The 24687-nt window shown below is 42.1% G+C and overlaps 1 protein-coding gene across 5 annotated transcripts in view; it reads left to right on the top strand.

The window, feature by feature from the left end:
* DOCK10 (dedicator of cytokinesis 10) overlaps positions 1 to 24687 on the top strand; it is a 2208289-nt gene that overhangs the window by 1756950 nt on the left and 426652 nt on the right. For 4 of the 5 annotated variants that reach the window (XM_069618176.1, XM_069618177.1, XM_069618175.1 and 1 more), the window contains exon 47: positions 21653 to 21760. The exons of the other annotated variant lie outside the window; for it this stretch is intronic. In XM_069618176.1, the coding sequence (XP_069474277.1) occupies positions 21653 to 21760 (108 nt within the window). The remainder of the gene's footprint in view (positions 1 to 21652; positions 21761 to 24687) is intronic. 5 annotated transcript variants of the gene reach the window in all.

The raw sequence follows: 24687 nt of genomic DNA, 5'->3' as shown, positions 1-24687 counted from the left end.
CTATTTTTACCTCCACCTTCAAGGTGGACTCAAAACATCCAAACTAGACTCAAGCCTTTTAAATCTTTAATTTTACTGTACAGACGAAAAACACAGAGGGTTTCTTTCCATTGCGTGAAACAAGTTTTTACAAAGGGCCATGTTGAGGGGGTAAAACATTGAGCATCTTTAATTGCCTCCTTTCACCACCTTACCCATATAATGCATAAAATGGCCAGAATGTACCCTTTTGTGCATGAAACAACTGTAGTGATATGAGCCACTAATGTACATAATCAATTTCTCCCATTTACATGCGAGTACCAGTGCCGTTGATTCCGGCATTTCGTCCTGCATTTGTTTCAGACCGGGCAGCTTATAATGAGCCCCATAGCCCCTTATTTCCTTGGCAAGTTGGAGTCCTGATAAGATGCTGTGGATTGTAACAGACCAATAGTGTGTGGGGAGCAGTGGTTCTAACATTACCATCCAGGGTCACAGAATCTATTATTTAAATGTGCACATTGCCACAGGCCGGTATGATCATGTCAGTGCAGCCTAGAATCCTCTCATCCTCACTCACTGTGGAGTCCCCCCAAGGGACTTCTACAACATTGCTGAAATCAATACAAATGCCTCGCCCCATTTAAACAGAATCTGAGCAGGCATTGCAGCATTGTGGTCCTTTGTGGAAATCTAGATTCTGAAGGATTTAATCTTTTACAATAATGTATTTTACATTTTGTAGCTCTGGCCCATGTGCAGCAGCCCAGTCAGTCTGGGGGCAATTGGCCCTTTACCCTATTTGTCAGTTCGCTCCTGCTACTACCAGTTACTCCCACCTACTACATTTAGGCTTTTGAAGAGGCATCAAACAACTGTAAAGATCAGTGTTCCCCAGGTGGCATTATACCTATATTTCTGGTGGGCCTTTATGGTTCTAGCTGATTTTAGCAGCTATGCCCACCACTGTGGAGAGTGGGCTTTTAAATGAATAATACATATCTTACCCCCTCCTCCTGCCGGCTCTCTTGTCTGTTTCTTGTATCATCAATTCACCTTCTCTTCTTCTGAAGCCTTATCGCAGCTCCATCTAAGCCCATCCTATAACCTTAAGCATGAGAATTAAGAACATGTCACAGATATCTGGATGTCCTAATCAACTTTGTTGATGGTTACCCCAGGAAGAGATATGCATCTTATAATGAAATTTTGCTACAACTCATTTGAAATTAGTCTGCTGTGGATACTGACCCTTCCCAATGTGATCCCATTACCAATGAGTCACAGTTGTAATTAAAAGCTGTTATGAATGCAACTTACTGGGAAAAGCACATCCATGGCATAGGTATATGTGGAGTGGATGGCACATGTTTGTGTTAGCCAGTGGATTGCTCTAACTCTTGAAGACCCTGGAATTTGGGAGTTATTCTGGGAGGCAGTTGTTTTACTGCCAGCCCAGGGGTTCAGAGTAAGTCTCTTGTATATGTGCTTTGACTTTGGCTTACATTCTCGTGGCCCCCTCCTGGATTTTCTCACTTTCCCTGTTCTGGGGTGGGAGGGGGCATTTCACTGGTATGCCTGGGGCTATTCTGTGATATTTTGTTTCTTCCAACCAAATTCCTTGGGGCCCGCTTGACTTTGCAGCCCTCGGCTATAGGCAGTGCAGTGTTTGGTGCAGACCCGACCACCCAGCCCTTCCAGATAGCATATTGTTCACCCTTCTGGCTGTTTCTCATGTGCCCTTGCGGCAACACTAAGGAGGGTATAATCAACCTACCTGCGCTCCACAACAGCTCTCAATTTCTAAAGCTGCAGCAGCGCCGGGTAAGCAGCAGACCGCCTGCTCGCCCTCTTCCCTCACCGGAATAGCACTCTGACTTAACTTATTTATTTAATACAAATTAGCCACCTCACCAGCTTATGTGTATGATTCCCCACCTCCCACAGCCCTTTCCTCTCTCCCTTTGCCCACTCGCCTCCCAATCCGGGCCAGACTCCTGATTGGAGACAGTGCCTCTTTTAGTCAAGCCTCCAGGGTAGCCCACTGCCCATGCAGCCCCATCGGTTAAGGGCCCCAAGGCTTACGGCAGCTCTGGAGAAGCAGTTTGACCCTATGTTTGCCTGTGTTCGCCTATAAAGCCAGCCTGCCTGCCGTCAATCGGCAGCAACTAAAAAAAAGGTAACTGTGGTCTGGTGGGGAGCACAGCAATTACTGTATTCCTGAAATACCTACCACTCCTCTCACCTACATAACATAGCATACCACGGTTTACCAGCTCATAAGTTGTAGTTATATCACTATTGCACACCAAGCTTTAAGTACCGATTCATTTACTGTTGGGTGTTCTTGCTTTTCCTGTTGTATCCCCATTTTAGGCATTTCTCCATCCATCAAGGTATCCAAAATCCAGGTGTTCCTGACTTTACTGTTGTCCCCATTTTAGGCATTACTCTAACTATACAAGTATGTCAAATCTAGGTGTTCTCTTAAAATGTACTGCTGTGTCCCCATTTTAGGCGTTTGTCCATCCATCGAGATATCCCAAATCCAGGTGTTTCTGACTTTACTGTTGTGTCCCCATTTTAGGCATTCCTCCCTCTATACAGGTATGTCAAATCTAGGTGTTACTGCATTTACTATTGCGTCTCCACTTTGGGCATTTCTCCCTCTATCCAGGTATCTTGAATCTAGGTGTTTCTGCATTTGCTGTTGTGTTGCATCAGACCATCCCCCTGCTCCCTCACTACGCCTGGCTCGCTGATGACTATTAACCCACTGCACACAAGCTCCCCTGCCCCCAGGCTACAAACCTACGGTTGGGGCAATAGAACAAAAAGAGAGGGGGACTAGCAATCTTACACAAACAGCACTTTCCTCTGCTTATCAAGGACACCTATGCCAGGACCACAGATTATGAATCCCTTCTGTAAATCTCCAACTCTCACCCTCATCTTCACACAGCATCCTACTCACTTACAGACCCCCTGGCTACAACAGAAATGGTGCAGTCACACTCAGCGACGCACAGACAACTACTATCCACCTACATCCAGTACTCATCATCCTAGGTGATTTCAACATCTGGTTCAACTCCCCTGCAAACCCCATGACCCGCTCTCTCACAGACAACCTAGAAGCCTTCAACCTGACACAGCACATATCTCTGCCCACCCACACTGCTTCCACACCCCCTAACATGGACTGACCACTTAGCATTCTTCTCCATACCACTTTCAACAGCAACTCCCACCCAAGGCGATGCCCGGCCTCGACCAACCTCCACACCTCTCACCCCACTCTGGAACAAAGACGTCATCACCCCTGATCTAGCAACCACCCCCCCTCAACTCACTCCCAGCACTCTCCCTTCAGGAAGGCCCCCTCCCCCATCAAACCCTTCAACCACTGGCTCTCAAGCGATCTAACTCTCCTCACTCCAACAAAATCAACCTCGCAGCGATCAGGCCCCACACCCAGGTGGTACACTATCAACCTCCAATCTCTAAAAACCCTTAAGCACTGTCTGGAACTAACATGGAGAACCAACCCTACCACTCAAAACAAAATCATCCTAGTAAGACTAACGAAGGCCTACAGATCAGACATCATGAAAACCAATAAAGCATTCTATGGGAACAGAATCTTGAACTCTTGCAACCCAAGGAACTGCATAGAATCATCTCAGAATTCAAATTGCCAAGCTGTTCAGCCCTCCTGCACCCAACTCCCAATCCCTATGCAATGCCTTATCAGAACATTTTCACAATCCAGCTATCGACAGACATTCTGCTATCATCACAAAAATAGAAATAATGCCCTGCCCATTCCCCACCCACCTCCCTTTCCCCGTCCAAACTACCACCCGATGCAAACCTTCGCCTCTTTCTCTTCAATCTCACACCAGGAGTTCCTCTTGCTTCTAACATAAAGCCACCAGTCAGGATCCCCTGAGGAACCTTGTCTGTCTGCCCTCCTCAAAAACATTCTAAACTCAACCTCACGCTCAATCCTTAACCACTCCCTAACATCAGGAATCTTCCTGGCTATCATAAAAACCTCATACATCAAACCCCTACTCAAAAAACCTATGCTTGACCCACTCATTCCCCAGAACTACCAGACCAATTTCAGCACCCACTTCATGCCTAAACTCATGAACCACCCAGCATACAAGCAACTCAGCCATTTCACCGAAGCCGACAACCTCATTGACCCTCTGCAATCAGGCTTCAGAGTCCTCTGAGAAACGGAGTCCTTCCTACTGTCCATTTGGGATGACCTAAAAAGAAAAGCAGATGCTGAAGGATGTGCTTTACTCATTCTCCTTGACCTCTCTGCTGCCTTCAATACCATTGACCACACCATTCTCCCAGAAAGTCTACTCTCTTTAGGAATCAAAGACACTGCCTGCATTTATTGTCCTCCTTCATCTCTAATAGCTTGCAAAGCATGCTCCTCCACTTTTTCACCTCTTCATCCTGCCCAGTACCGAAGGGGGTCCCACAGGGAGTATCTCTCTCTCCCCTCCTCTTTAATATCTATTTGAACCTACTCCCCACACTCTTCCACTCCCTCAATCTTACCTGCTACAACTACGCAGATCATCCTCAAATCCTGAAATCACTGGGCTCCACACACCTAGATCTGTCATCATGCCTTTTGGACACTGACCACTGGAAGACGACCAACCACCTTATCCTGAACCCTGGGAAAAAAGAAATCCTTGTCTGTGGGTAAAATCGTGCTCCTTCCCCAACCTCCACCTCATTAAAAAATCTTGGATGCACACTGGATGTTGATTTATCACTCTCCCAACATCAATTCTGTATCCAGAACCTGTTTCTTCCACATATCTTCCCATACCTCACATATCCTCTCTTATTCTCTGCCATCATCTTCATCAGCCTCTCCCACTTAGACTATACAAACTGCCTTCATCTAGGTGTACCAGCGTTCCAGCTAAGGAAACTCCAAAATGCTGTGGCACGCCTGCTCATTGGCCTCCCTCCCAGAGAACACATCAGCCCTACACCAAGAGCAGGTTCCCCCTCACAACTGCACCAGACTGGGCGGATCCTTATTCTCTGTTCAAGCCCCGATCATCTGGAACTCTCTGCCCCTTCGCATCCGCAACATGGACAATGACCTGGCATTCAGAAAGGTCCTTAAAACCTAGCTCTTTCCTTCTGACTCTTGTATCTTCTCACAGTCTATGATAGGACTGACATGCACAAATAAGCACTAGGCCAAACCTGACAACACACCTACCCCCAATCCACCACGGATGCCGGCAGCGTTCGCAGCGGCACACTGTGATAAACTCGCCCCTCTAGCCCCACCCCAAACCTCAGATGATTGCACATCACTCCCCCATCCCTCCGGGCACACCCCCCCCACTGCTCAGCCTCTCAATCTAGGGAGCCCTCAGGTGGCGTGACCAGCCAATAGTGTTGGTCCAAGAAAAAGCAAAAAAGCCACATCGAAGATGGACGTCCGTCCGAGCTTAAGGTATGTATAACTTGCACCATGTCTGTGGACATATGATTCAGTCACGACCAACCATCCCTGCACTGTAGATTGCAACTGTGGGTATGCAAATCTGGTCTAGCATCTGGCATAGCCGTCCTCACTGAAACACCTGATGTTCCTCAACACCTCTGCCACTAGTATAGAGCGACAGCCTATGAACAATTTCGGTTTAGCTGGGCGCATATCGAATCTCCTGCACTAGCACTATATCCCAAACCATCAACAGCACCCAACCACATGCCTGACTTCTGGGCTGCTTACTGGAGCTTAGCCAGCCCTCCTAAGCCCTAACCTGGCAAAATGCACACATGCATCCTAAAGTTCTCCCATACACAAACTCAGGACCCAAAGGCGTTCCAACCACCAAGTGCATTGAAGCCATACAAATGGGGAAGTGGCACTAAATAAATGACAAAACAATACAATGTAATCACTTACCCAGCTCTGCAGTAGGCCAGTACAGGAGGTTTTGGCATTGTTGCCAGACAGCATGGTCCACCCACCACAGGTCATGCCACCACCAGACTTTCTCTGTTTCAATTATGCCAACTCTCGGGTGACTATCAAGATACTTTTTGGGCGTCCCATGTTCAATCTTTTCTTGATTGCTTCACCCTCTCCTTGGGTAATTGGGCACTGGACTGGCATCACCTTTCCTCTGTCTCCTGCTCACCCTTTGGTTTCCACCTTCTTCTTCATCTACTACTACTGTAGAAGTCCTGCCGACTTACAAGACATTCTCTTCGCCTTCTACTACTACTGCTGCTACTGCCGACACTCTACTGACATCTCCAACGTTCTTGTGTGTGCCGACCAGGCACACCTTCACGTCAATCTCCTTCTCTGGACTCTCTCGTCCTCCCGCTCCATTCCAAACAGAACAAAGTCCTTCTTTGCAGTTTGCTTTAAATAATGGGGGGGCCCCAGCATAATGTCAGTTCGATTAACAGCTGGTGAGGCACTCTTCCTACTTGATTTGTAACATGCTCTGATTCTTCTTCATCCCTGTCCTCATTAGAGCGAGATTGTCTGACAGTCTACAATAACACATGGTTTCAGCGTGGATCATAGGTAGAGAAAATGTGGGTGTTGTTATTAACCTGTGGGGTCAGGGATTAAAAGGGGGCATGTCCTAGACTCATGTCCTTATCCCGAGGATGAGAGTTACTCCCCATGGGGTTCTCCTGCATTTTACCACACCTAGGTGGACATTCGGCTAGCGGCCACACCTCTCTAGCCTCATGAAAAGGGGCTCCCCTCTGGGGAGAAGTGAAGCCATCTGGAGGATTGTCACAGGGCCTGCTGCTGGTTTTCCAGAGTTCTGAGAGTCCCCAACTACAAAGGTTATTGAGGTTGACTATGGTAATATTGTGTTGGGTGGAAGCGTCTATCTTGTAGATGAACCCTGATGGACATACAGTAAAGGGTAAGGTACAAGTGTCCAAAGGCCCATGCTGCACTGCATGCGTTCCTCCAAACTCACTTTGTTGATAGACCTGATGTCTAATTGTGTATATTTTGTTACTACTTTATTGGCAGTGTGTTATGCAATTATAGATTTGAGCATATAATGGACACTGTAGGTTGGTTTTCGCCACGGAATATAAATCACTTTGAAATGTATGAAACTCTAAAATGTAATGTTGACAATTTAAAAACATATTAAGTATACATAGTTACTACATGTTTACTGAAATTAATTAATGCAATGTATGCTGCAAGTATTTACATAAAACACAGCCAAAATCAATTGTGTATTTCATTTGGAAAACAGTGTTCTATAGATGACTTTTTTTGCAATGATATATCACATTTTATTAAGCAAACATATTTGTAAAGGCCAACTAATAACATAATGGTTTAGGTGACACATAAGTCAACATGGAATTGAAAATCTCCATTGCAAAGCACTGAGAAAATAGATGCTGTCATTAATAACGTGCTGGTGTCCTGTTGCTTTAGAAAATAGACAAATTTAAATTCAAAGCAAGATCTCATATTCAGATTGTCATCTAGTGTCTTGACAGGTTAATCTTGTAATTTATGGTGTGCTGTTGAAGGCAAATTGGGCCAAACAGAATGTATTATACTCAGCTATCGTTGGGTTCCGCAAAATAAACTAATGGCATTATACAAACTAGAAGGCTTTTCAAAAGTTTCAAAAGTTATCAGAACTTAAAACCATAATGGAACAATGATCTGTGTTGATCTTAAATCGAATGAGATGCAGTAGATAGGGTTTGTATTGCGAAATACAAATTAAAGATAATTGGACCTTGGCTTGTGCCAAGTTAATGATGGTTGAACGTGTCTGTGTGTTAATATCTGTTGAAATGCAGAAACACCTACAATAATATATCTCTACCTCTCAATGTCCCAAACAGAAATAAAGATATATGCGCTATCAGAAAATTATATTACATTTGTATGTATAAAAATGTCTAAAATCTGGGTGATTTTATGGTGAACCAAGAGAGAGTTTAAAACTGGGGAATTATTCTGACTAATATCTGTGATTCAGTAATGGCAGATGTGGTTGAAGGAAATAGAAACAACAAACTCATTCAGACCCATCCAACCCTCATATGCAGAATAGGCAATCGGAGCAAAGTGGATGCTAGACTTGTTATTTTCACTGGGGTCTAGCAACCAGTCGAATACCATGAGTAGTAGGAATTAGCTGTGGTCATCTTCCCCTTATGCATGGACTTCACCTGATGTTTAAACTCAAATTCAAAAGTAGAAGAGAGATTTTGAGGAAAGCAGAGAAGGTGGCAAGAGAGCCTGTCTGACTAGGTTATAAAATAGGAAAAAGGGATATTGGATTCCGATTAGATGTAGCTGATGTGAAATACCTCTAAAGCTCCTGATCCAGTTTTGACCAGATGAAGTGGAACTTCCCAAAGCAGGACCAGGTTACCTGAGAAGGATTTTCTAACACTCAGGCAACACACTTGTATTCGATATAAAATCTTCAAGTCATACATACAAATGCATATAAAAATAGATCATATCAAATTCATATTGATACAGTCAAGCATACTTTTATGAACTAAACATAGAGGAGAGCCCTGCTTGCAACCTCCATCATTAGTTCTATCATTAGTTCTAGACGAATTACATTTATTAGCACAGTTTAACAGTTTCTTTCTTAGTAGCCAGGATCTGTGCGTGTATCGTGCTACTTCAAAGACTACATGGGGTAAAATATTCTGCCATATGAACATCATGGCTGATCTGGTGTCCCTGATCCCAGACTCATGTAGTATTGGCTTCACATAAATATGCCACAATTGTTTAGTTTTCTTGCACATCAGCATAAAGTGCGCTATTGACTCAGTCGTCTCCCCACACATCATGCATTGGTCTGAATCTGAGGTTTTCCAAGTGTAGGTAATGGCAGCTACTGGGAGAGTGCCTAGTCTCACTCGCATGTATAGGGATTTTTCATATGTGGGTGTAATTAGATCTAGATAAGGTTTTTTACCAGGGATCATGTGATCGATATAGGCAGCCCCTAATTTTAGCTTCGTGGCATTAGCCACCAACTGGTCTGTTGCTCTTTGAGCCGCTCTATCCCTGTGAAAATGTCTTATTCCATTTGGCTGGTTTTGCAGATTTTCCCACAAATTACCCCCCCCTGTTTAATAGAGGGTCTTTTTTACATGACAAAGCCAATCTATTGTCTACTCTCCATCCAAAAACATCACATGGTTTAGACCCACTCTGTATTTTTCCAGCCCCTCCCGGTTCCACAGTCTTAGCCAAAAAAGGGCTGGGCTAATGGATGCCATAGTGGCCACTGGGGTTACCTCAAGTAACAACAGTACTAAAGTGGAGGGGTTACTCTTGGGTAACAAATCCAATTTCTTTATGAACTTCAGTTCACTTGATGACAGTTATACCGGATTGGCATACCCCCACAGTTCAGCCCCATATAGAGCAGCTGGAACTGCCTGCTTTCCATATAGACCAAACGCAGTCGAAATTGCTCCTCGTCCATGACTTGCATGGAAGACCAGGATGGAGCTGCCACATTTTTCTAGGGTAGAAACCTAACGTTTCACCTGAACTACCCATCACTCAGAATCTTGGAAACGTACCCCAAGAACGGCAATGTTTTTAACTTGATCGAGTTGGGTTCTGTTCACCCTTAGCACTAAGGGCCTACATTTTGCAAATTGGGGTTTAAAGAACATTACCTTCGATTTGTCTGTGTTCAGATGCAGTCTCAGCTCTTTGGACCTGGATGCGAAAATCACCAGTGATTTTTCCAAACCTTGCAGGGTTGTAGCCAGAAAAACAATGTTTCCTGGGCAGTCCTGGCATTCCTTTAACAGTTCATCAATTTTTTCGTGTACATCAAATTAAATACAAGAGGCGTCAGGGCACAACCCTGCCTCACCACCTTTGTTATGTCAAAAGCTGTGGTGGTCTCTCCTCCTAGGTCATAGCGAACGGCGGAACTGTTACAGGAATAGAGGAGCCTAATTATACAGCTTAAATGTGCTGGAGCTTTGTGAAAGGTTAATATTTTCCAAAAAGTTTCTATGGATACAGTCAAATGCTGTCCTCAGATTGAGGAGGACAGTGTAAAGTTTCATATGCCTCAAAACAGCAAATTTCTGGATTAGTATATGGAGCAACAAACAATGGTCTATGGTTCCTCTGTTCCTTCTAAAGCCAGCCTGTAATTTGCTAATAACATGTATTACTTTCTGCCCAGTCTTCTAGATATCTTAGTATGATCTTCCCAAAATGATTGCCTGCACTGTCGAGGAGTGATATTGGGAGGTAATTGGCTGGGTGATTGCTCCCCCCTTTTTTGTACAGTGGGATTATAGTAGTTTTACACCATGATTCTGGGATTATATCTTTTCGTACAATTCCATTAAAAACCCTACACAAAACAGGAGCCCAAATATCTGCCTTGTCTTTAAACACATCTGCCGGGATCAGATCAGGCCCAGCTGCCTTGCCACCTTTTTGGGAGATGATTGCTTGCTCTGCATCACCTATGGAGATACATAACTGATGAGTAATCAATGGAATGCCCCCCCCGGGTTGCTTGGTGGTATGGGGGCTTCTCCCTCCATAATCCCATACACATTCTCAATGTACAAATGCCACTTTTCTGCTCCAATACAGCAGCTAAGAGTCTGGTCGCTCTTTAGTTCCTTGCCTGTGACCAATTGCCAGAATAGCACAATGTTTTTGTTTTGTAGAGTCGCAGACATAGATCTCCACTTAGCTTGTACATATTCATTTTTTTGGGAGGATTTAAGTTTTTTATATTGTGCACGAGCCCAGCGCAGCTTGCTTTTATCTATGCCCTCCTTAGTTTCTATACATACCAGGATTTTCGTTTTGGCCTCTCAGCACTCTCCATCGTATGAAGAATGTGAATATATGAACATCTCCCACCCAATACTTCCAACAATCGACTTTATGCCCAAAATACACAAACCTTTCATTGTTTTACCTCATTGTAGACCTATCATTAACAGTATTGGCTCCTTCACGGAAAGAATTTCAGAATATATAGACCACTATTTACAACCCCTTGCGTCTTGTGCATTAAAACAACTAGAAAACATCTATTAGGAAGACAATTTTTGGTTTGTAACTCTAGATGTCACAGCATTATACACCAGTATTGTTCATACCAGAGGGATTTCCACAGCCAGCCACTTTCTGAAAACCAGATCCGTCTCCCTACAAGATCAAAATCTGATGATTCTAGAAATGATTCATTTCACTTTAAACAATAATATCTTCTGCTTTGGAGACAAAATATTCAGACCAATCCAGGGAACAGCAATGGGGACGAAATGTGCCCCATCGTATGCCAACCTCTTTATGGGCCATTTTTAAACTCAATTTGCTTGGCAACATCCAGATTTCACAACTAACAATAGAATTACTTTCTGGGAAGATATATCGATGATATCATTATAATATGGAATGGCTCGGAACAACAACTGAAACAGTACCACACATTTCTGAACGACAACGACTACAATTTGAAATTCACCATCACCTACAGTCAACAGGCCATAGACTTCCTGGATCTTCATCTCTATATACAGGACCATACCATTCACAGTACTTTATACACAAAGAGTACCGCTTTTAACAGCGGACTACATGCTACCAGCAACCACGCTCACCATATTATTCAAAATATCCCATTTGGTGAACTTCTTCGAATTAAAAGGAACTGCACAACAGAAATGGAATTTATAAAACATCAAGCAGTGACGATTAGAAAATTCAAAAATCGTGGATACAGTCCAAGACATCTAAAGAAAATGATACTAAAAACCATGGGGAGATCCATACCAGAACTATTACAAGACAAGCCGATAAAAACATCTGAACCAGACAAATTGAGGTTCATCACGACCTACAGCTCAAACAACTATGCCATTAAGAACATTTTACAGAAAAATTGGAACATTTTGTCAACATATCCTGAGTTAGATACCTTTTTGGACAACAAGCCTAACATGTTTTTTTCAAAATTGTAAGAATTTGAAGAGAATGATAAGTCCATCGTACTTTGATAACCAGAAATATGAAAAATACAAACAAACACAGTCCAAAACTATAGAATCCTGGCTTAAACCACCAATTCAAGGGAATTTCAAATGTAACAACTGCCAGATCTGTCCTCATATGCACAAGGCGAAAAAAGAATTTCTGCAACCGAATGGTAAAAAGACAAAAATCAAACAATATTTTAACTGTAACAGACAATTTGTCACGTATGCCATAATATTCGCATGTAACAAAATATATATTGGCAGCACGATAAGAAAACTAAAAACCAGGATAGGCGAACATTTGAGAGCAATCAAAAACAAGGATGTGAAGTCCCCTTTAGCATTTCATTTTCACGAACAACACTTGGACTCTGACCTATTCAAAATCAAATGTCATGGAATATAGAAACTTTCCCCACCAAAAAGAGGGGGCAACTTGGAAAGACTACTTAGCAAAAGAGAAGCCTTTTGGATTTGGTCTATGGACACAATCTACACTGGTCTAAATGTTGACCAGGAGCTACACCACCTCCTTTGATATAATTAATTATTCTGTGATCCATATGGTTGGAACTTTTTTGCAGCCGTATTCTGTCACACTGAGAGGAGCCTACAACACGCTATTCATTTTCTTTGTGTCTTTTTATATACCATTGTTTTACCCTTTCTTTATAATTTCTACATTTATGCTGTTTCTGGCAGTTTTTCAAAATCTTGTTTGATAAACCAATGTGCGAGTACTGCATCGCAATTTGATTTGAGTACTTATGGGGTATTACGCAATTTTGTATGACCGCCTCCGTTTGTCATCTTAAATAACAATCATGGTCTTTTAATTTACATCTTAGCCTATAATATGCAAGAATATTATGCACATGGATCTCCACGACAGGTATCGGGTCTAATAGGTGAATTCAGCACGTTATATGTACTTTTTTAAATATTTGGAGTACTTTGCTCTGTTTGTAAATTTTGAGACCAATACTAGCTTTCATTTCTTTGAAAAACGTTTCCAATTACTTTTTGCATCACAATTTGTGCATAGAGATAGACATTAGATTACCCCAATCTAACATGGTGCCCTCTACACGGCATCACATAACACGATCACGTGTTGCACGCGTTACAAACAGCTTTATTGAACATCCAGTACATAGAACAACAGCACTGTCCACATCGCCAACGGCAATCGCACCACTCGTGCAAACATGTAAAACAAGACAAACTACAACCAAATAGAGGTAAGCTGCCTGTACCCATGCATCCAGTCTGCTTTAGCCCAATAGTATACTTTGACTTTAGCTTTTAGTCTTTAGCCCATCCGTAGGTACGGACAAACGGGTTGCTCACACACGTTTATTATTTCTATTCAGTGTCATCACCACACCATTATAGAAGACAAATCGTCACATTTCAACTTTGAAATACTTCTCTGCATATTCCACGTACGCCAAACATGTAAGTCAAGATTATTAGTTTCCTATACAAAACATGCATATGACCCAATCCTGCCTTGTAGATCCTAATGCAATTATTTATTATTTAGTTTCTTTTCCTTTTTCAATAGGATGGTAATGTTTGTGATACGCATTTAAAAAGCGAGTTATCTGTTTTACTTTTGAACAAGCTATATACTAGCCATTATACCCCTGAGGAACCGCCAAATCCAAGGCGGGGAAACACGTGTCGGGATTAGGCTGGACACAATGAACTTAAATCAATCAAACTAAGTGTACTCACGGTGAACTTGTTAAGTAATGAATTGAATGATCCTAATTCAGTGAAGACATTGTTTAAGATACTATTTTTTCAATTGGAATATATAGAGGCTAAGAAGACTCACCAATCTCTTCTTGGAGTGAACTATTTATTTATTTAAAATATTATGCTGATATTTTTTGTATAAGCGCAAGCTACAATAAGGTCTAGATTGTTCATTTCTCCACTCTCCATCGTACCACTAATTTTTTCAAAGTTTTTTTCCTAATCGTAACCTTTGAAACATATGTATGGGGAAGCAAATGATCTTTTAACCTCTCATATGCTTTTAGTTAACACATCATTTGACTCAGGATCACAGATGATTTTTATATTCGGGATGACAGATGCGTACAGTGAGGGTTTAGCATCCTGTTCCAATACCTTTTCCCACTCAACTGCTTTGTGTGTGTGGCCTACCACGGTCAAAATGTAGCCATATATTGGACCCTTCATTTTTAGCACTCCTTGTTCATTGGTCTTTAATTCGTACACTCAGGGGATAGTGGTCACTCTGTTCTAGGTCGCATCGCAAAATCTTTAGCCGTACCCATGGCGCTCTTGAGATAAAAATATAGTCTATGAGAGATGACGTTTTGTGACCCTTGAAGGTGCTTGTGGCAGGCTGGTCTTCTGGGAAGCACCCATTACAAGCACTTAGATTTACATTCTACAGGATGCAAGCTTTTCAACTGCCAAGCAGTCCAATCTCACTGGGAGAGGTGCGATCAGGTTTTGGATGTCCCAGTCGGTATCTTGGTCTTTCCATATGCCCTCCAGTGTTCCCAATGGTTCAATCTGGAGGGTAAAGTCTCCCGCTACCAGAGTCATATTATTCAAGCTTTTTCCCCTTTGGGAGGGGTTTAAAGTAACCTTTAGACAGGATAGCCTTGCCATGCCTTTTTTGGAGGATGTCCTGTTATAGATGTTGAATAGATCTATTGATTAATTATCCTCAGTTAATATGGATACCCATTGTAAAACAACAGTAACAGTTTGCTGGGAAACCACCCCCCACCCCAGGCTAACCTCCACCCAAATTAGCAAGTCTCCACTCGGTCTACCCTTTGGCCCTTTTATTGCAGGGATGTAAAATGTTGGGCACCCTTGAAAAAATACTGGTTCTGTGGTCCATGTCTCCTGGAGCACTATTGCATTAACGTTTCTTACAAAGGCACACCAACTTGCATCGCCTAAGAATCTATTCAGGCCAGCTATATTCCAAGACAAAATTATATGGCCCTCACCCCCCTTATCAGGGCTACTGCCCCCCACTCCCAGTCAATCTACATCCTCTGTATCGCCTGGTTGGTGTTCTTGTTGCAGGGGGAGCTCCTGCTCCCTCATCTCTCGCCTTCTTTGAGCTAAGATACTCACCCTGTTACCAGTAATATCTCTTTCCCTGTTGCTATTGTTTTCACCCATCCCATAGATTGTAGAAACTCTGGGGATCTTAGAGCAACGGTAGTCTTCCTCATTAAGAATGCCCTGCGATCAGTGGACAAACATCCCTCTACTTGCTCCCATGATCAAAGAAAGACTTGTATATAATCGACATTGGAGTTCAGTATCCTCCCCCTCTGGCCAAACATTAGGTTGTCTCTATTGACAAACATCCTTTTGTGTGCCGGATCCAGTAGATGCATTTATTCTTGAGGCTTTCCTGGTCCTCATAGATTCCCTGCCCCTGTTTTGGGATATTAGTCATAACTACAGAGGGGTGTGGGTCTCTCACAGGTATATTCAAGTCACTCCTTACTAGTTCCTGGCCTGAAGGCTGGTTCAGAGCAATAGTGTTAGGACCTGTCAATGGGGGTGCCAGTTCAATATGCTTTCTTTTATATAATGAGTCAATGTTCCTAATGCCTCGTTGTGTGTTGTAAAGCTGCCCACTCCAAGGGTTGGTGTTTTCCCTTCCTATCATGGAAGCCTTATTCATGGGTAGGTTATAATATTTTGTGTTTGTGGCTTCTCTCTACTTGCAACAGGTCATAACTCTTGTCGCAGATCCCAATTCAGCCACTTTGATCTTAATCTCTTTTATCTCCCTGCTACCTCTTTCAACAATTTTTCTAATTTGGTGACAATAATCTCTTCCAACCCTATGATTATTTCTTTCAGCATTAGTTTTGGACTGGTAGATTCTCGATTGGCTACCTCTCCCTCTGTATTGCTTATATCCTCTCTCTGTATACCCACATATTGTGACTTAGTGGGCCCTGTTTTTGCAGGTTCCTTTGCACAACCTGTTTTTCATTCCCCTTATTTGATACCTCCTTTTTCATCAAACCCCCAGCTTGCTGGCCTCTTGTTCTCTCGCTCTGTGGTAGTTTATGCTGTGTTAACATGGTGAATATGGTGTGTCGACAAGGATACTGTGTCAGAGAGGGGGTTAAAATTGTCAAATAGCACTTTAGAAGGTGCTATCACAGACATGCCTGATCGTCCAGTCTCATTCCCACAGCGCTTTTTCAGGTGTTTACCAATGGTTTCAGTCTGTGTTTTGGCAACTTGGACGGGGTCACCTTCATCTAGCCCCTGTATGGCTTTGGGTATACCATTATTTTGCTGGTAAATTGAAGGCTGGCACCCAAAAAAGCATGCGATTTTCCAATAGACCAAAATAATGATAACACCCGCCATCAGGGAATGAGACCAGGAGATTAATTGCAAGGATAACAAACTTTATGTAAAATAAAGTTAGCAAGCAAAGAACTCTGCTGCCCGAGAGCGCTCTGCCAAACAATACACAGGCAGCAAATTATAAGGGTAGACATCATCAGCAACTACGACATCATATAGGGTACACATTCGGGGTGTGGATTGGATGTGCATTGTGGCACAGTTTGTTCTATAGGGGAGGCTAGGCTGTGACTGGCCACTGCTTCCCAGTCAGTCTGGTGGCATGTGGGTCAGCTGGGCTCATCTCCGCGGTGAAGGTCAGTTCAAATATGAAACATTCCTAACTATCTAAGCTAATACAACAGGGACTGATAATACGAGAATAATGGTGATCATAAAATCTTTGTATGAATTGGGGCACTTTGGAAAAACATGGGTTAATATATTGGCATTCTGACCTCTGCATTTGGGTCCTTTTTGATACCAGGGCCCTTCACCCAAGGGTTTCCCATCAGTGGTTTGATCTACTATTTTATGTTCGCCCATACCTCATGGCACTCATCAACATGTTTTGACTTGTTAGGAAATATACTACTAGGCAGGATTACGTCTATGTTGGGTGTTGTGGAATGGTCAGTATGAGGAGGTCAGATGTGTATCAACATGAAAGACAGTGGAGGGTTGGGGACTGGTGGTCCTTGCCGGGTGGGGGATAAAAGGCCATGGGCAGCTTTGTGGAGATGGATGGGCACTTGTGCTGAGGTTTGCTTTGATCTCATGCTCTGCGGAGTACATAATCTGGGGAAGTGATTCTATGCAGTTGCAATAATACAATGATCAGACTTCCGTGAGAACAATGCTCACGTGGAGCTGGCGGGGAGGGGGGGTGGCGGTGAGCTGGACTCTCTGTGTGAGGTGCTGGGGATGGGAGAGCTGAGTTCTGCAGAGGGATGATTATTGGGCCTAGCAAAAAATAATTTGCCGTAATACAAAATGGCGTCTATCCTCAGGGCTGTGTGTTATGTTACGTGGGTACATTTCTATGTTATATCATACAACACTGTTTCCTGGGGGTGGGGACATCTCCCTCCTTGGCTTATTCATGATCTATTCACTGTGGGAATTGTGAGGGGGGTGGAATTGGACGACCTCCTCCCCAATAATATTTCTATGATCTTGACTTCTTGAGCTTCCAAAATCATATTGTTGTTAATGACCAGGAACTGATCGTTTTTCCCACCCTCTTGACCTGCCAGTTGTAAGACTTCAGAAGGTGAAAGCCTATCTACCCGGGCAGCACTTTTACTTGTCCTTACCAGGGGGTTTGTTGTTAACACCGGGTCAAGATCATGACAAATCTGTTAGATCTAAGTCTTTAATCGTGGCCACATAGTTCGAGTTAGTTGCCGTTAGTGGTTCTTTAACTCCGGTTTCCCCTGGGCAGTTTCCCTGACTATTTTCCCCCTTCTTCCCATTATCATCTATGCACTCAATATCATCTAATTCGTGCAATAGAACTTTGATCACTGAGATCAGAAGGTTAACATCCTTAATTGGTTGCAACATTCATGATATTTTATTTTTTGTGGCCCCTGATGGGTTAGAACCCTCTGCTTTCCTTTAAACCATTTTTGCAGATTGTTACCTGTATACTCGGTTTTTATCGGTACCCACCGAAAATTTCGTACAGCCGAACATTTAAAACAAATCTCCCATTCAGTGCCATTATAATGAACAAGTAGAGAGGGAGTTGCAGGGGGTTCCCTCGCACCCTTGTTTACTAAAATGGCATTGGGGGCTGCAGGGGTGCCCCCCGCTCCCGATAGAATAAAGTTTAGAGAAAAAAAAAGAGGACCCTGCATCGCCGGTTCCTATCCACATAAGTGAAGGAACCGGCATCGCAGAAGGACGGAGGAGTCTGCAGCACACAACGAGCAGTGCTGCCAACAGGTAAGTGTGGGGCAGTTGGGTGAGCATTATTTGACCCAGGCGCAACATTTTAAATTCGGCATTGCAGCATTTGGCAATTCCGTATTCGAAATGTTGCGCTTCAGTCAAATTATGGACAACCGAGTGGGTCAGCCCCAGTTACCCAGGCCGCTATTCTCAACTTGGCGCAGTGAAGGTGCTAAACAGCATGATTCACTGCGCCAAAAGAGGACGCCCAGTCTCCACTAGTATTCACAAGTGGGCCTGGGTGTCCTCGTAGAGCACGACAGTGCACTGTGTGGATTACGCCTGTTTCTAGTTGTAACAGGCGCAATCCAATCTCAGCAGCATTTTTGTAAAATAACGACATACTCGTTATTTTACAAAAATGCTGCCGAGAACACAGGTGTGTATGAACACGTTGCTATACAACAAAGTGAGCAGCTTCAGCATTGCAGGATGTTGAAGCTGCATACTTTGGTGTATAGGAAAGCTTTCAGATACACCCCTGTGGTGTATATGAACACATTCTTTTAAAGCAAGCAGCTTCAACGTTGCAGGCTGCAGCGTTGAAGCTGCTCGCTTTGGTGTAAATGAAAGTGTTCATATACACCCGTGCAGATCAAGCCTGTAGATTTGAATTGTGTGGTAAACATGTCAAAAACAATGCAAATGCCTTGCATCTGGCTATAAGCCCTGAAGTAACTTTTTGCATTTATTAGTAGAGTATCCATCAGGTAGACATTTTCGATTAACTCGATATCTGGATTTTTTACAATGGGATTTGGTCTCACCAAATTGAAACAAATCAATGCATTTTGAGACAGAGCTTTGTTTCTATCCTTGTGTTAACCCTCAAAGATGGTAGAAGGCCACCTATCCTACAATGAAGGTCTACAAAGCGGTTACTCTGTCTGCCGCTCTATATGGAGCCATACCATGATAAGACTGATACAGTTGTGCAATTGACTGAGAAGTAAATTGTGAAAAAAAACTGTTATCGCTTCCTTCAAGCACCCCTACTGTAACTGATTATTCAGAATTTGGTTTAAGCGCAAAATTGTAGGAGGCCACTTGTATTTTGCTTCTGTTTGCATCAGACCATGTGGTTGTCATTGCACTAAAAGGTCATATGGCAAATTAACAGCGACCTTCAGTTGTGCAATTGAACGTGGCTTCAAACCTCAGCTTTGGTCATCCGGGGAAAGAAAAGGCTTCCATTACTACAAGAATATTCTGGCACCTTTCTTGTCCGGAAATGCATAGGGCCAGAAAACTACTAACTATTTGATCATGAAGGATACAAGGGGGTTTTCAAACCTATTTATGAATCTACATATGAGGATTGTGCTTGCAAAGTACCATTCAAATATTTTCCCCTTGCAGAGTTTGTATCTAAATGGTACCATATATGTTTAATAGTGGCCACCAATGTGTGCATGCAATAGATAAGAAAACTAATTTACGGTATTTTTTAGAACTCTGAGGACAAAATGGATTGTCAGATTTCAAAAGATAGGGGATTAGAAGGTCATCTCAGGCAACCTATGATTTTTCGTGTTTTATATTGGTTGAAATGGCTCATTTACACTGTATATACATTAATTTAAGCCATATGTATATCCAACTTGCACTTTTTTTTAAAGGAATTTAACAATTGTTAGTATATACTGATGCATGTTGTGTCTGGAGCATGATGCTGACAGGCGACGCGTCCTTAGCTTATGCTAATTCTGAAGCATAAGCATGTGTATGGCACTTGAGACCTTTTACCAAAACCTGATTCTTAGTGGGTTTTTTTGGTTTATTTTTAGCATAACTGCTTATTAGATCTTAGCTTTATTTTTGTTTCTATTTCGGTTACATTGTATGTGTTAATGTGTGTGTTTTATTATTTTTATGTGTATTTGAATTTGAATAGCATATTTGCTGAACAAAGTACTTGTCCATATTAAACTGGAAGTTGCACATGACCAGAAAAGAAAATGAAATGCAAATATTGATTTCGAAACTTGTTAAGCACAGGGTTTTTGATATCTTTGATAAGTGGTCATATAATTAATAATCCTTTAAAACACTTTTTTAAATAATGTATTTATAGAGTTTTTGAAGCATATTTTGTGCAGGAGTGCATCCAAACTTGTATCTCTGCCCCATTATTGCCTCCCGCAATGGTATGAATTCTTGGAACCACTCCGTCTTTTCCCATATGGTGCATTTTCATTTCACTGTAATGCCTTGATGGAACTATACCTGTTATGCATCCTTTAGTGCAGTCATGTTTTTGTTTCCAACCACTTTCTGTTCTAAATTGTAGCAGTGCCCTAAAAAGAACAGCTTCTCCATTTGAACCCCTTATATTTTTAAAAAGGCTCTCCTAGCTTTCACAATCTCATTAAAGTTCGAGCTTCAAGGACTGCCTTAAAACAATTTCTGTTAAGCCAATAGCATGGTGTGGGCATTTTGCGCTGTCTTTAAAATGATAAAAATCAATAGTAGTGTATTGCGACAAACAAGTAATGTACTGTATTAAGCAAAAAGACCCCCACAGAAATTGTGCTTGCACACCTTTTATCCTCTACGTCTCTCTTATTTTAGCTATAATCGGGTGCTGAAAGTGCTGCCTATAAGCCACAACTATTCTCTTAGGAAGTGAAAATAGGAGAGAGCTGAGATGTAATGAGGGACACATATCTTGTGGCGTTTGTCTGGTTATTTACCCACTCTGCTGACATTGCTAGACCCCATGACCATTCCCACTTACTACCTGTACACCCCATGTGAACTGTTGGGAGATAGCTCTCTCAAGCATTAACAATACACTTTATTTTGTGAATCGCCTGCCAGTGATATTTCAATAAAGTCTCCTCACAGTTAATGGCTTAATAGCATCTGTAAATAAGATTATGTAATAATAGCAATATCTTAGCCAAGTGTGCCATCAGGGGCTTGATTTATAAGCATTATGTGTATCCTCGCATCTAAAATTCTGTCAATAACAAGAATTGGTAAAGCCAACAATGTTCTCTTGTGTATAGACATTTGCCAGGAACAGCTATCATATGCAAAGGATCTCACACCATGTTCCAGATGTAGCCCTCTTATAGCCAGGTAGTAACATTATGCCAATGCCTGGAAAATGCCTATGCCCTATCAACAAAAGAGTGACATTCTGTGCGTGTTCCTTTCCACTAACATTCATCACGTTGTCTGCAGTTTATTGTTTAACATGCATGTATTAATACACACCATGGATGTATCTTCTTAATGTGCCCCACTTGAACAGGTTACTGGAACAGTGAAATGAAACGTACCTCGAGCAGAGGTTTACTCCTTGAAGAGCCTCAGGCCCCTGACAATAACCAGTTACTAACAACAACACAGAATGGCGGAAGTGAGTGATCTAACATTGCATGGCTTGTACAGAAGTAGTGCATACTTTAGAGGAATACAATCATAGCTCTGTACAACACATTTATGTGCTGCCTTATCTTCATAAACGAAATTAATACTTCATTAATCATGGGCACTGTATAACACTGATAGGAGTGAGACTTCTGGCAATGTTTTTAGAAAGTAATTGTTTTAACATATTTTGTGAATTGTAAAATTAACGCATGCTACGATTACTGCAAAAATCAGCTAACTGCATGTGTAAGTCAGAATCAGGAAGTACTTTATGTTGGTGTTAATAAAATGCATACATGCCTATTGTCATTGCTTTTACGGAAATGGAACCCAGCTATTCCCAAGTCTGCATCCATAGTTAGGGAAGAGTTCTGCCGTTGTGATACATCACCACCACTTGACTGTGAAACGTATTGTCTTCCCAGAAGACTGCGAAGGAGAGCCTCAAAATCAGTTTATGTATTTATGTACATATTATTTATACAGCAAAGCTCCACACGTAAGAACATGGCCTCTTGAGAGAATGATAATCAAGGATAGATAGAATCCAATTGATAACATTTGTGAACCCCTCTCTGATATTCCTGAGTAGATTTCCAGGAGGTTACAAGCCTGCAATCCAAGGAGATCGGAATAGTTCAGTTTCAGAAAACTTCAGAAACATAAATAGTTCTACCCTCATGCTTGGACTTAGGGAGTTCCAGTGTCTGTGACCCTGGACTCCCAGTGATCTGTCACCCTTTGTTTGCCACTTGAAAGTTCATTGGTGGATCATGCTGGAGTGAGTTGAACAAAGGTTAAATTCACTTGTGTGTTGTGGTGGGGCAATCGTCTTTGAGGAAGCGCAAGGTGCAAGATGCGTTGACTTCACAGTACATATATTTTAGCTTTGTGCAATATGTGTATCATTAATTTCATGAAGGTCCCTTTGACGTCACACAGCCAAGAGTCAAAGGAAACTAGCAGATGTCCACTCATCCTCTTGAGTTTGCTCACAGTCTGCTGTCAACGTTAATTTGTATACTACAATGTATGCAAGTATCTTTGACTCAGTAGGCTTTATATATGAGGCATAGGGCCTGACCTAGACAGTGTTCTTCAATGGGACTTTCCCACTGAAATGTGCTTTTGTAAATAAGGCCCATATTGTCTTGAATGTTATCCTATAAAGCTGGTGGAGTGATCTCAGAGCTGGTTTCACGTAAATCTATATCCACAAGGAACACACATTCTGGAGCTGATTATGTGGTCTGTTTAGCATGTCTGTGAGCTTTTGGCAGAGCTTGAGTAGATTAAATTGGGCCGGATGTGCAAAGGCATTTTTCAATGGAAAAATGCTTCGTAAATGAGGCCCATTGTATTAATTCAGCTGTGCCATCTCAAACGTGTGATAGACGCGATGACTAGTTTGAAGCAGTAGGTGACTTTCCATCTATCCATATTTGAGCTTGCCACACTTGACCACAGCATTACTAGACTACATAACTGTGCCAGAAATTTCGGCCAATTTGCAGGCCTACAATAAAAGCAGTTGGCACTAGAACATGAACACAAGTGGCTCAAGGGGGATTGGTGGGACTTTGCTGAATTTGATTTAGAGATTGTTTTGCTTTAGGCAATGTGTCAGTGTAGAACCCAATCTATGGGTCATTCATAAGAGGTTATATATGTTGGGTGACGAAGCAAATTGTCTTGCTTTGGTGTATACAAACAAACCAGCTACAGTGAAGATAAACACTTGCGAAATAAATATACAAAAGGAAAACTGCATGAATCCCAAAAGGATTAGCATTCTTCAGGCAAAGCAACTATGAATCTTTCTCCCACATGGCATCACAGATGACATTGCAAGTGACATCCTCAGTGATGATATTACCCAGACAATCACCATTGCACAATTGGAGGGAAGCTTAACAAGTGAACAAAGGAATGTTGATCGATCGAGTCGAAATCTTGGAAATTGCCCATGTCAATAAAAACAGTGAGTTTGCTAAGTCTAGTTAAAAAAACAAAAAATGGTTACTGGTTTACATGCGTGATAGAAGCACTGATAACACTGGGGGCATCAAAGGAACTGTGTACAGAACTTTAAAACGTGGTCAGTAGTACAGAGATGTCATGTTTGACTGCATGCATTTAATATTGTTTAGTGCTGTAGCACATGGTGTAATATACCCGTTGGTGTGATTTTGAACTGTTCCCCTTGGAATGAGTCTGTTTGAGAAACTAACATTTCAAAGTTTTGGGTTAGTTTTTAATAAACAAGATGTTTTTGGGCCTGATGAGGTAGAAGTTACTGGTGTGCATTGAGAAAGCTGGTGATCCAAGAGGGTAACTACAGGGTGGTTATTAAAAATTATTTAGAAGATGAGGGCCTTTACAATAAATCATATATAAAAGGCTGCCTGTGAACTCTGCCATGACCTGGGGAAAAATTGCATATTATCATCTGATGTGGATCTCACTATAAGAGTTTAATTTCCCAAGCACTACAAGGGACTTTCATTAATGTTATTCTCTGATAAATTGAAATCGAAACGAGATGTTATGTTTTTGATGGACATAATGCAGATGAATCTTTTAGGCATGACAAAACCCTGCAAAAGATTGGGCTATATCTTGGTTAAAAAGTAACCAACTGCAGACATAGGTTACATTTAACTCCTTCACATCTGATCCAAAACATGATAATTGTGGGCATATTTGTCTGGTGGCTGGAAATCGCTATGAATTAACAATACCTAGTTCTGGAATGGTGACTGATAGTGCACACAATTATTAAAGCCACATCAAATTGTTATCATTAACATGTCAACCCTGTGAGCTCAGGTCAGCTATGAATAGTCAATGTGGATTCTGGCCAGACTGTCTGTCTTGGCTTAAAGAAGCAAGACAATAGGGAGGCACGTAAAA

The sequence above is a fragment of the Ambystoma mexicanum genome, chromosome 10 (genome assembly GCF_040938575.1).
Source record: "Ambystoma mexicanum isolate Mex_15411 chromosome 10, UKY_AmexF1_1, whole genome shotgun sequence".
Lineage (NCBI taxonomy): Eukaryota > Metazoa > Chordata > Amphibia > Caudata > Ambystomatidae > Ambystoma > Ambystoma mexicanum.
This window is presented reverse-complemented; position numbering and strand designations above follow the sequence as displayed.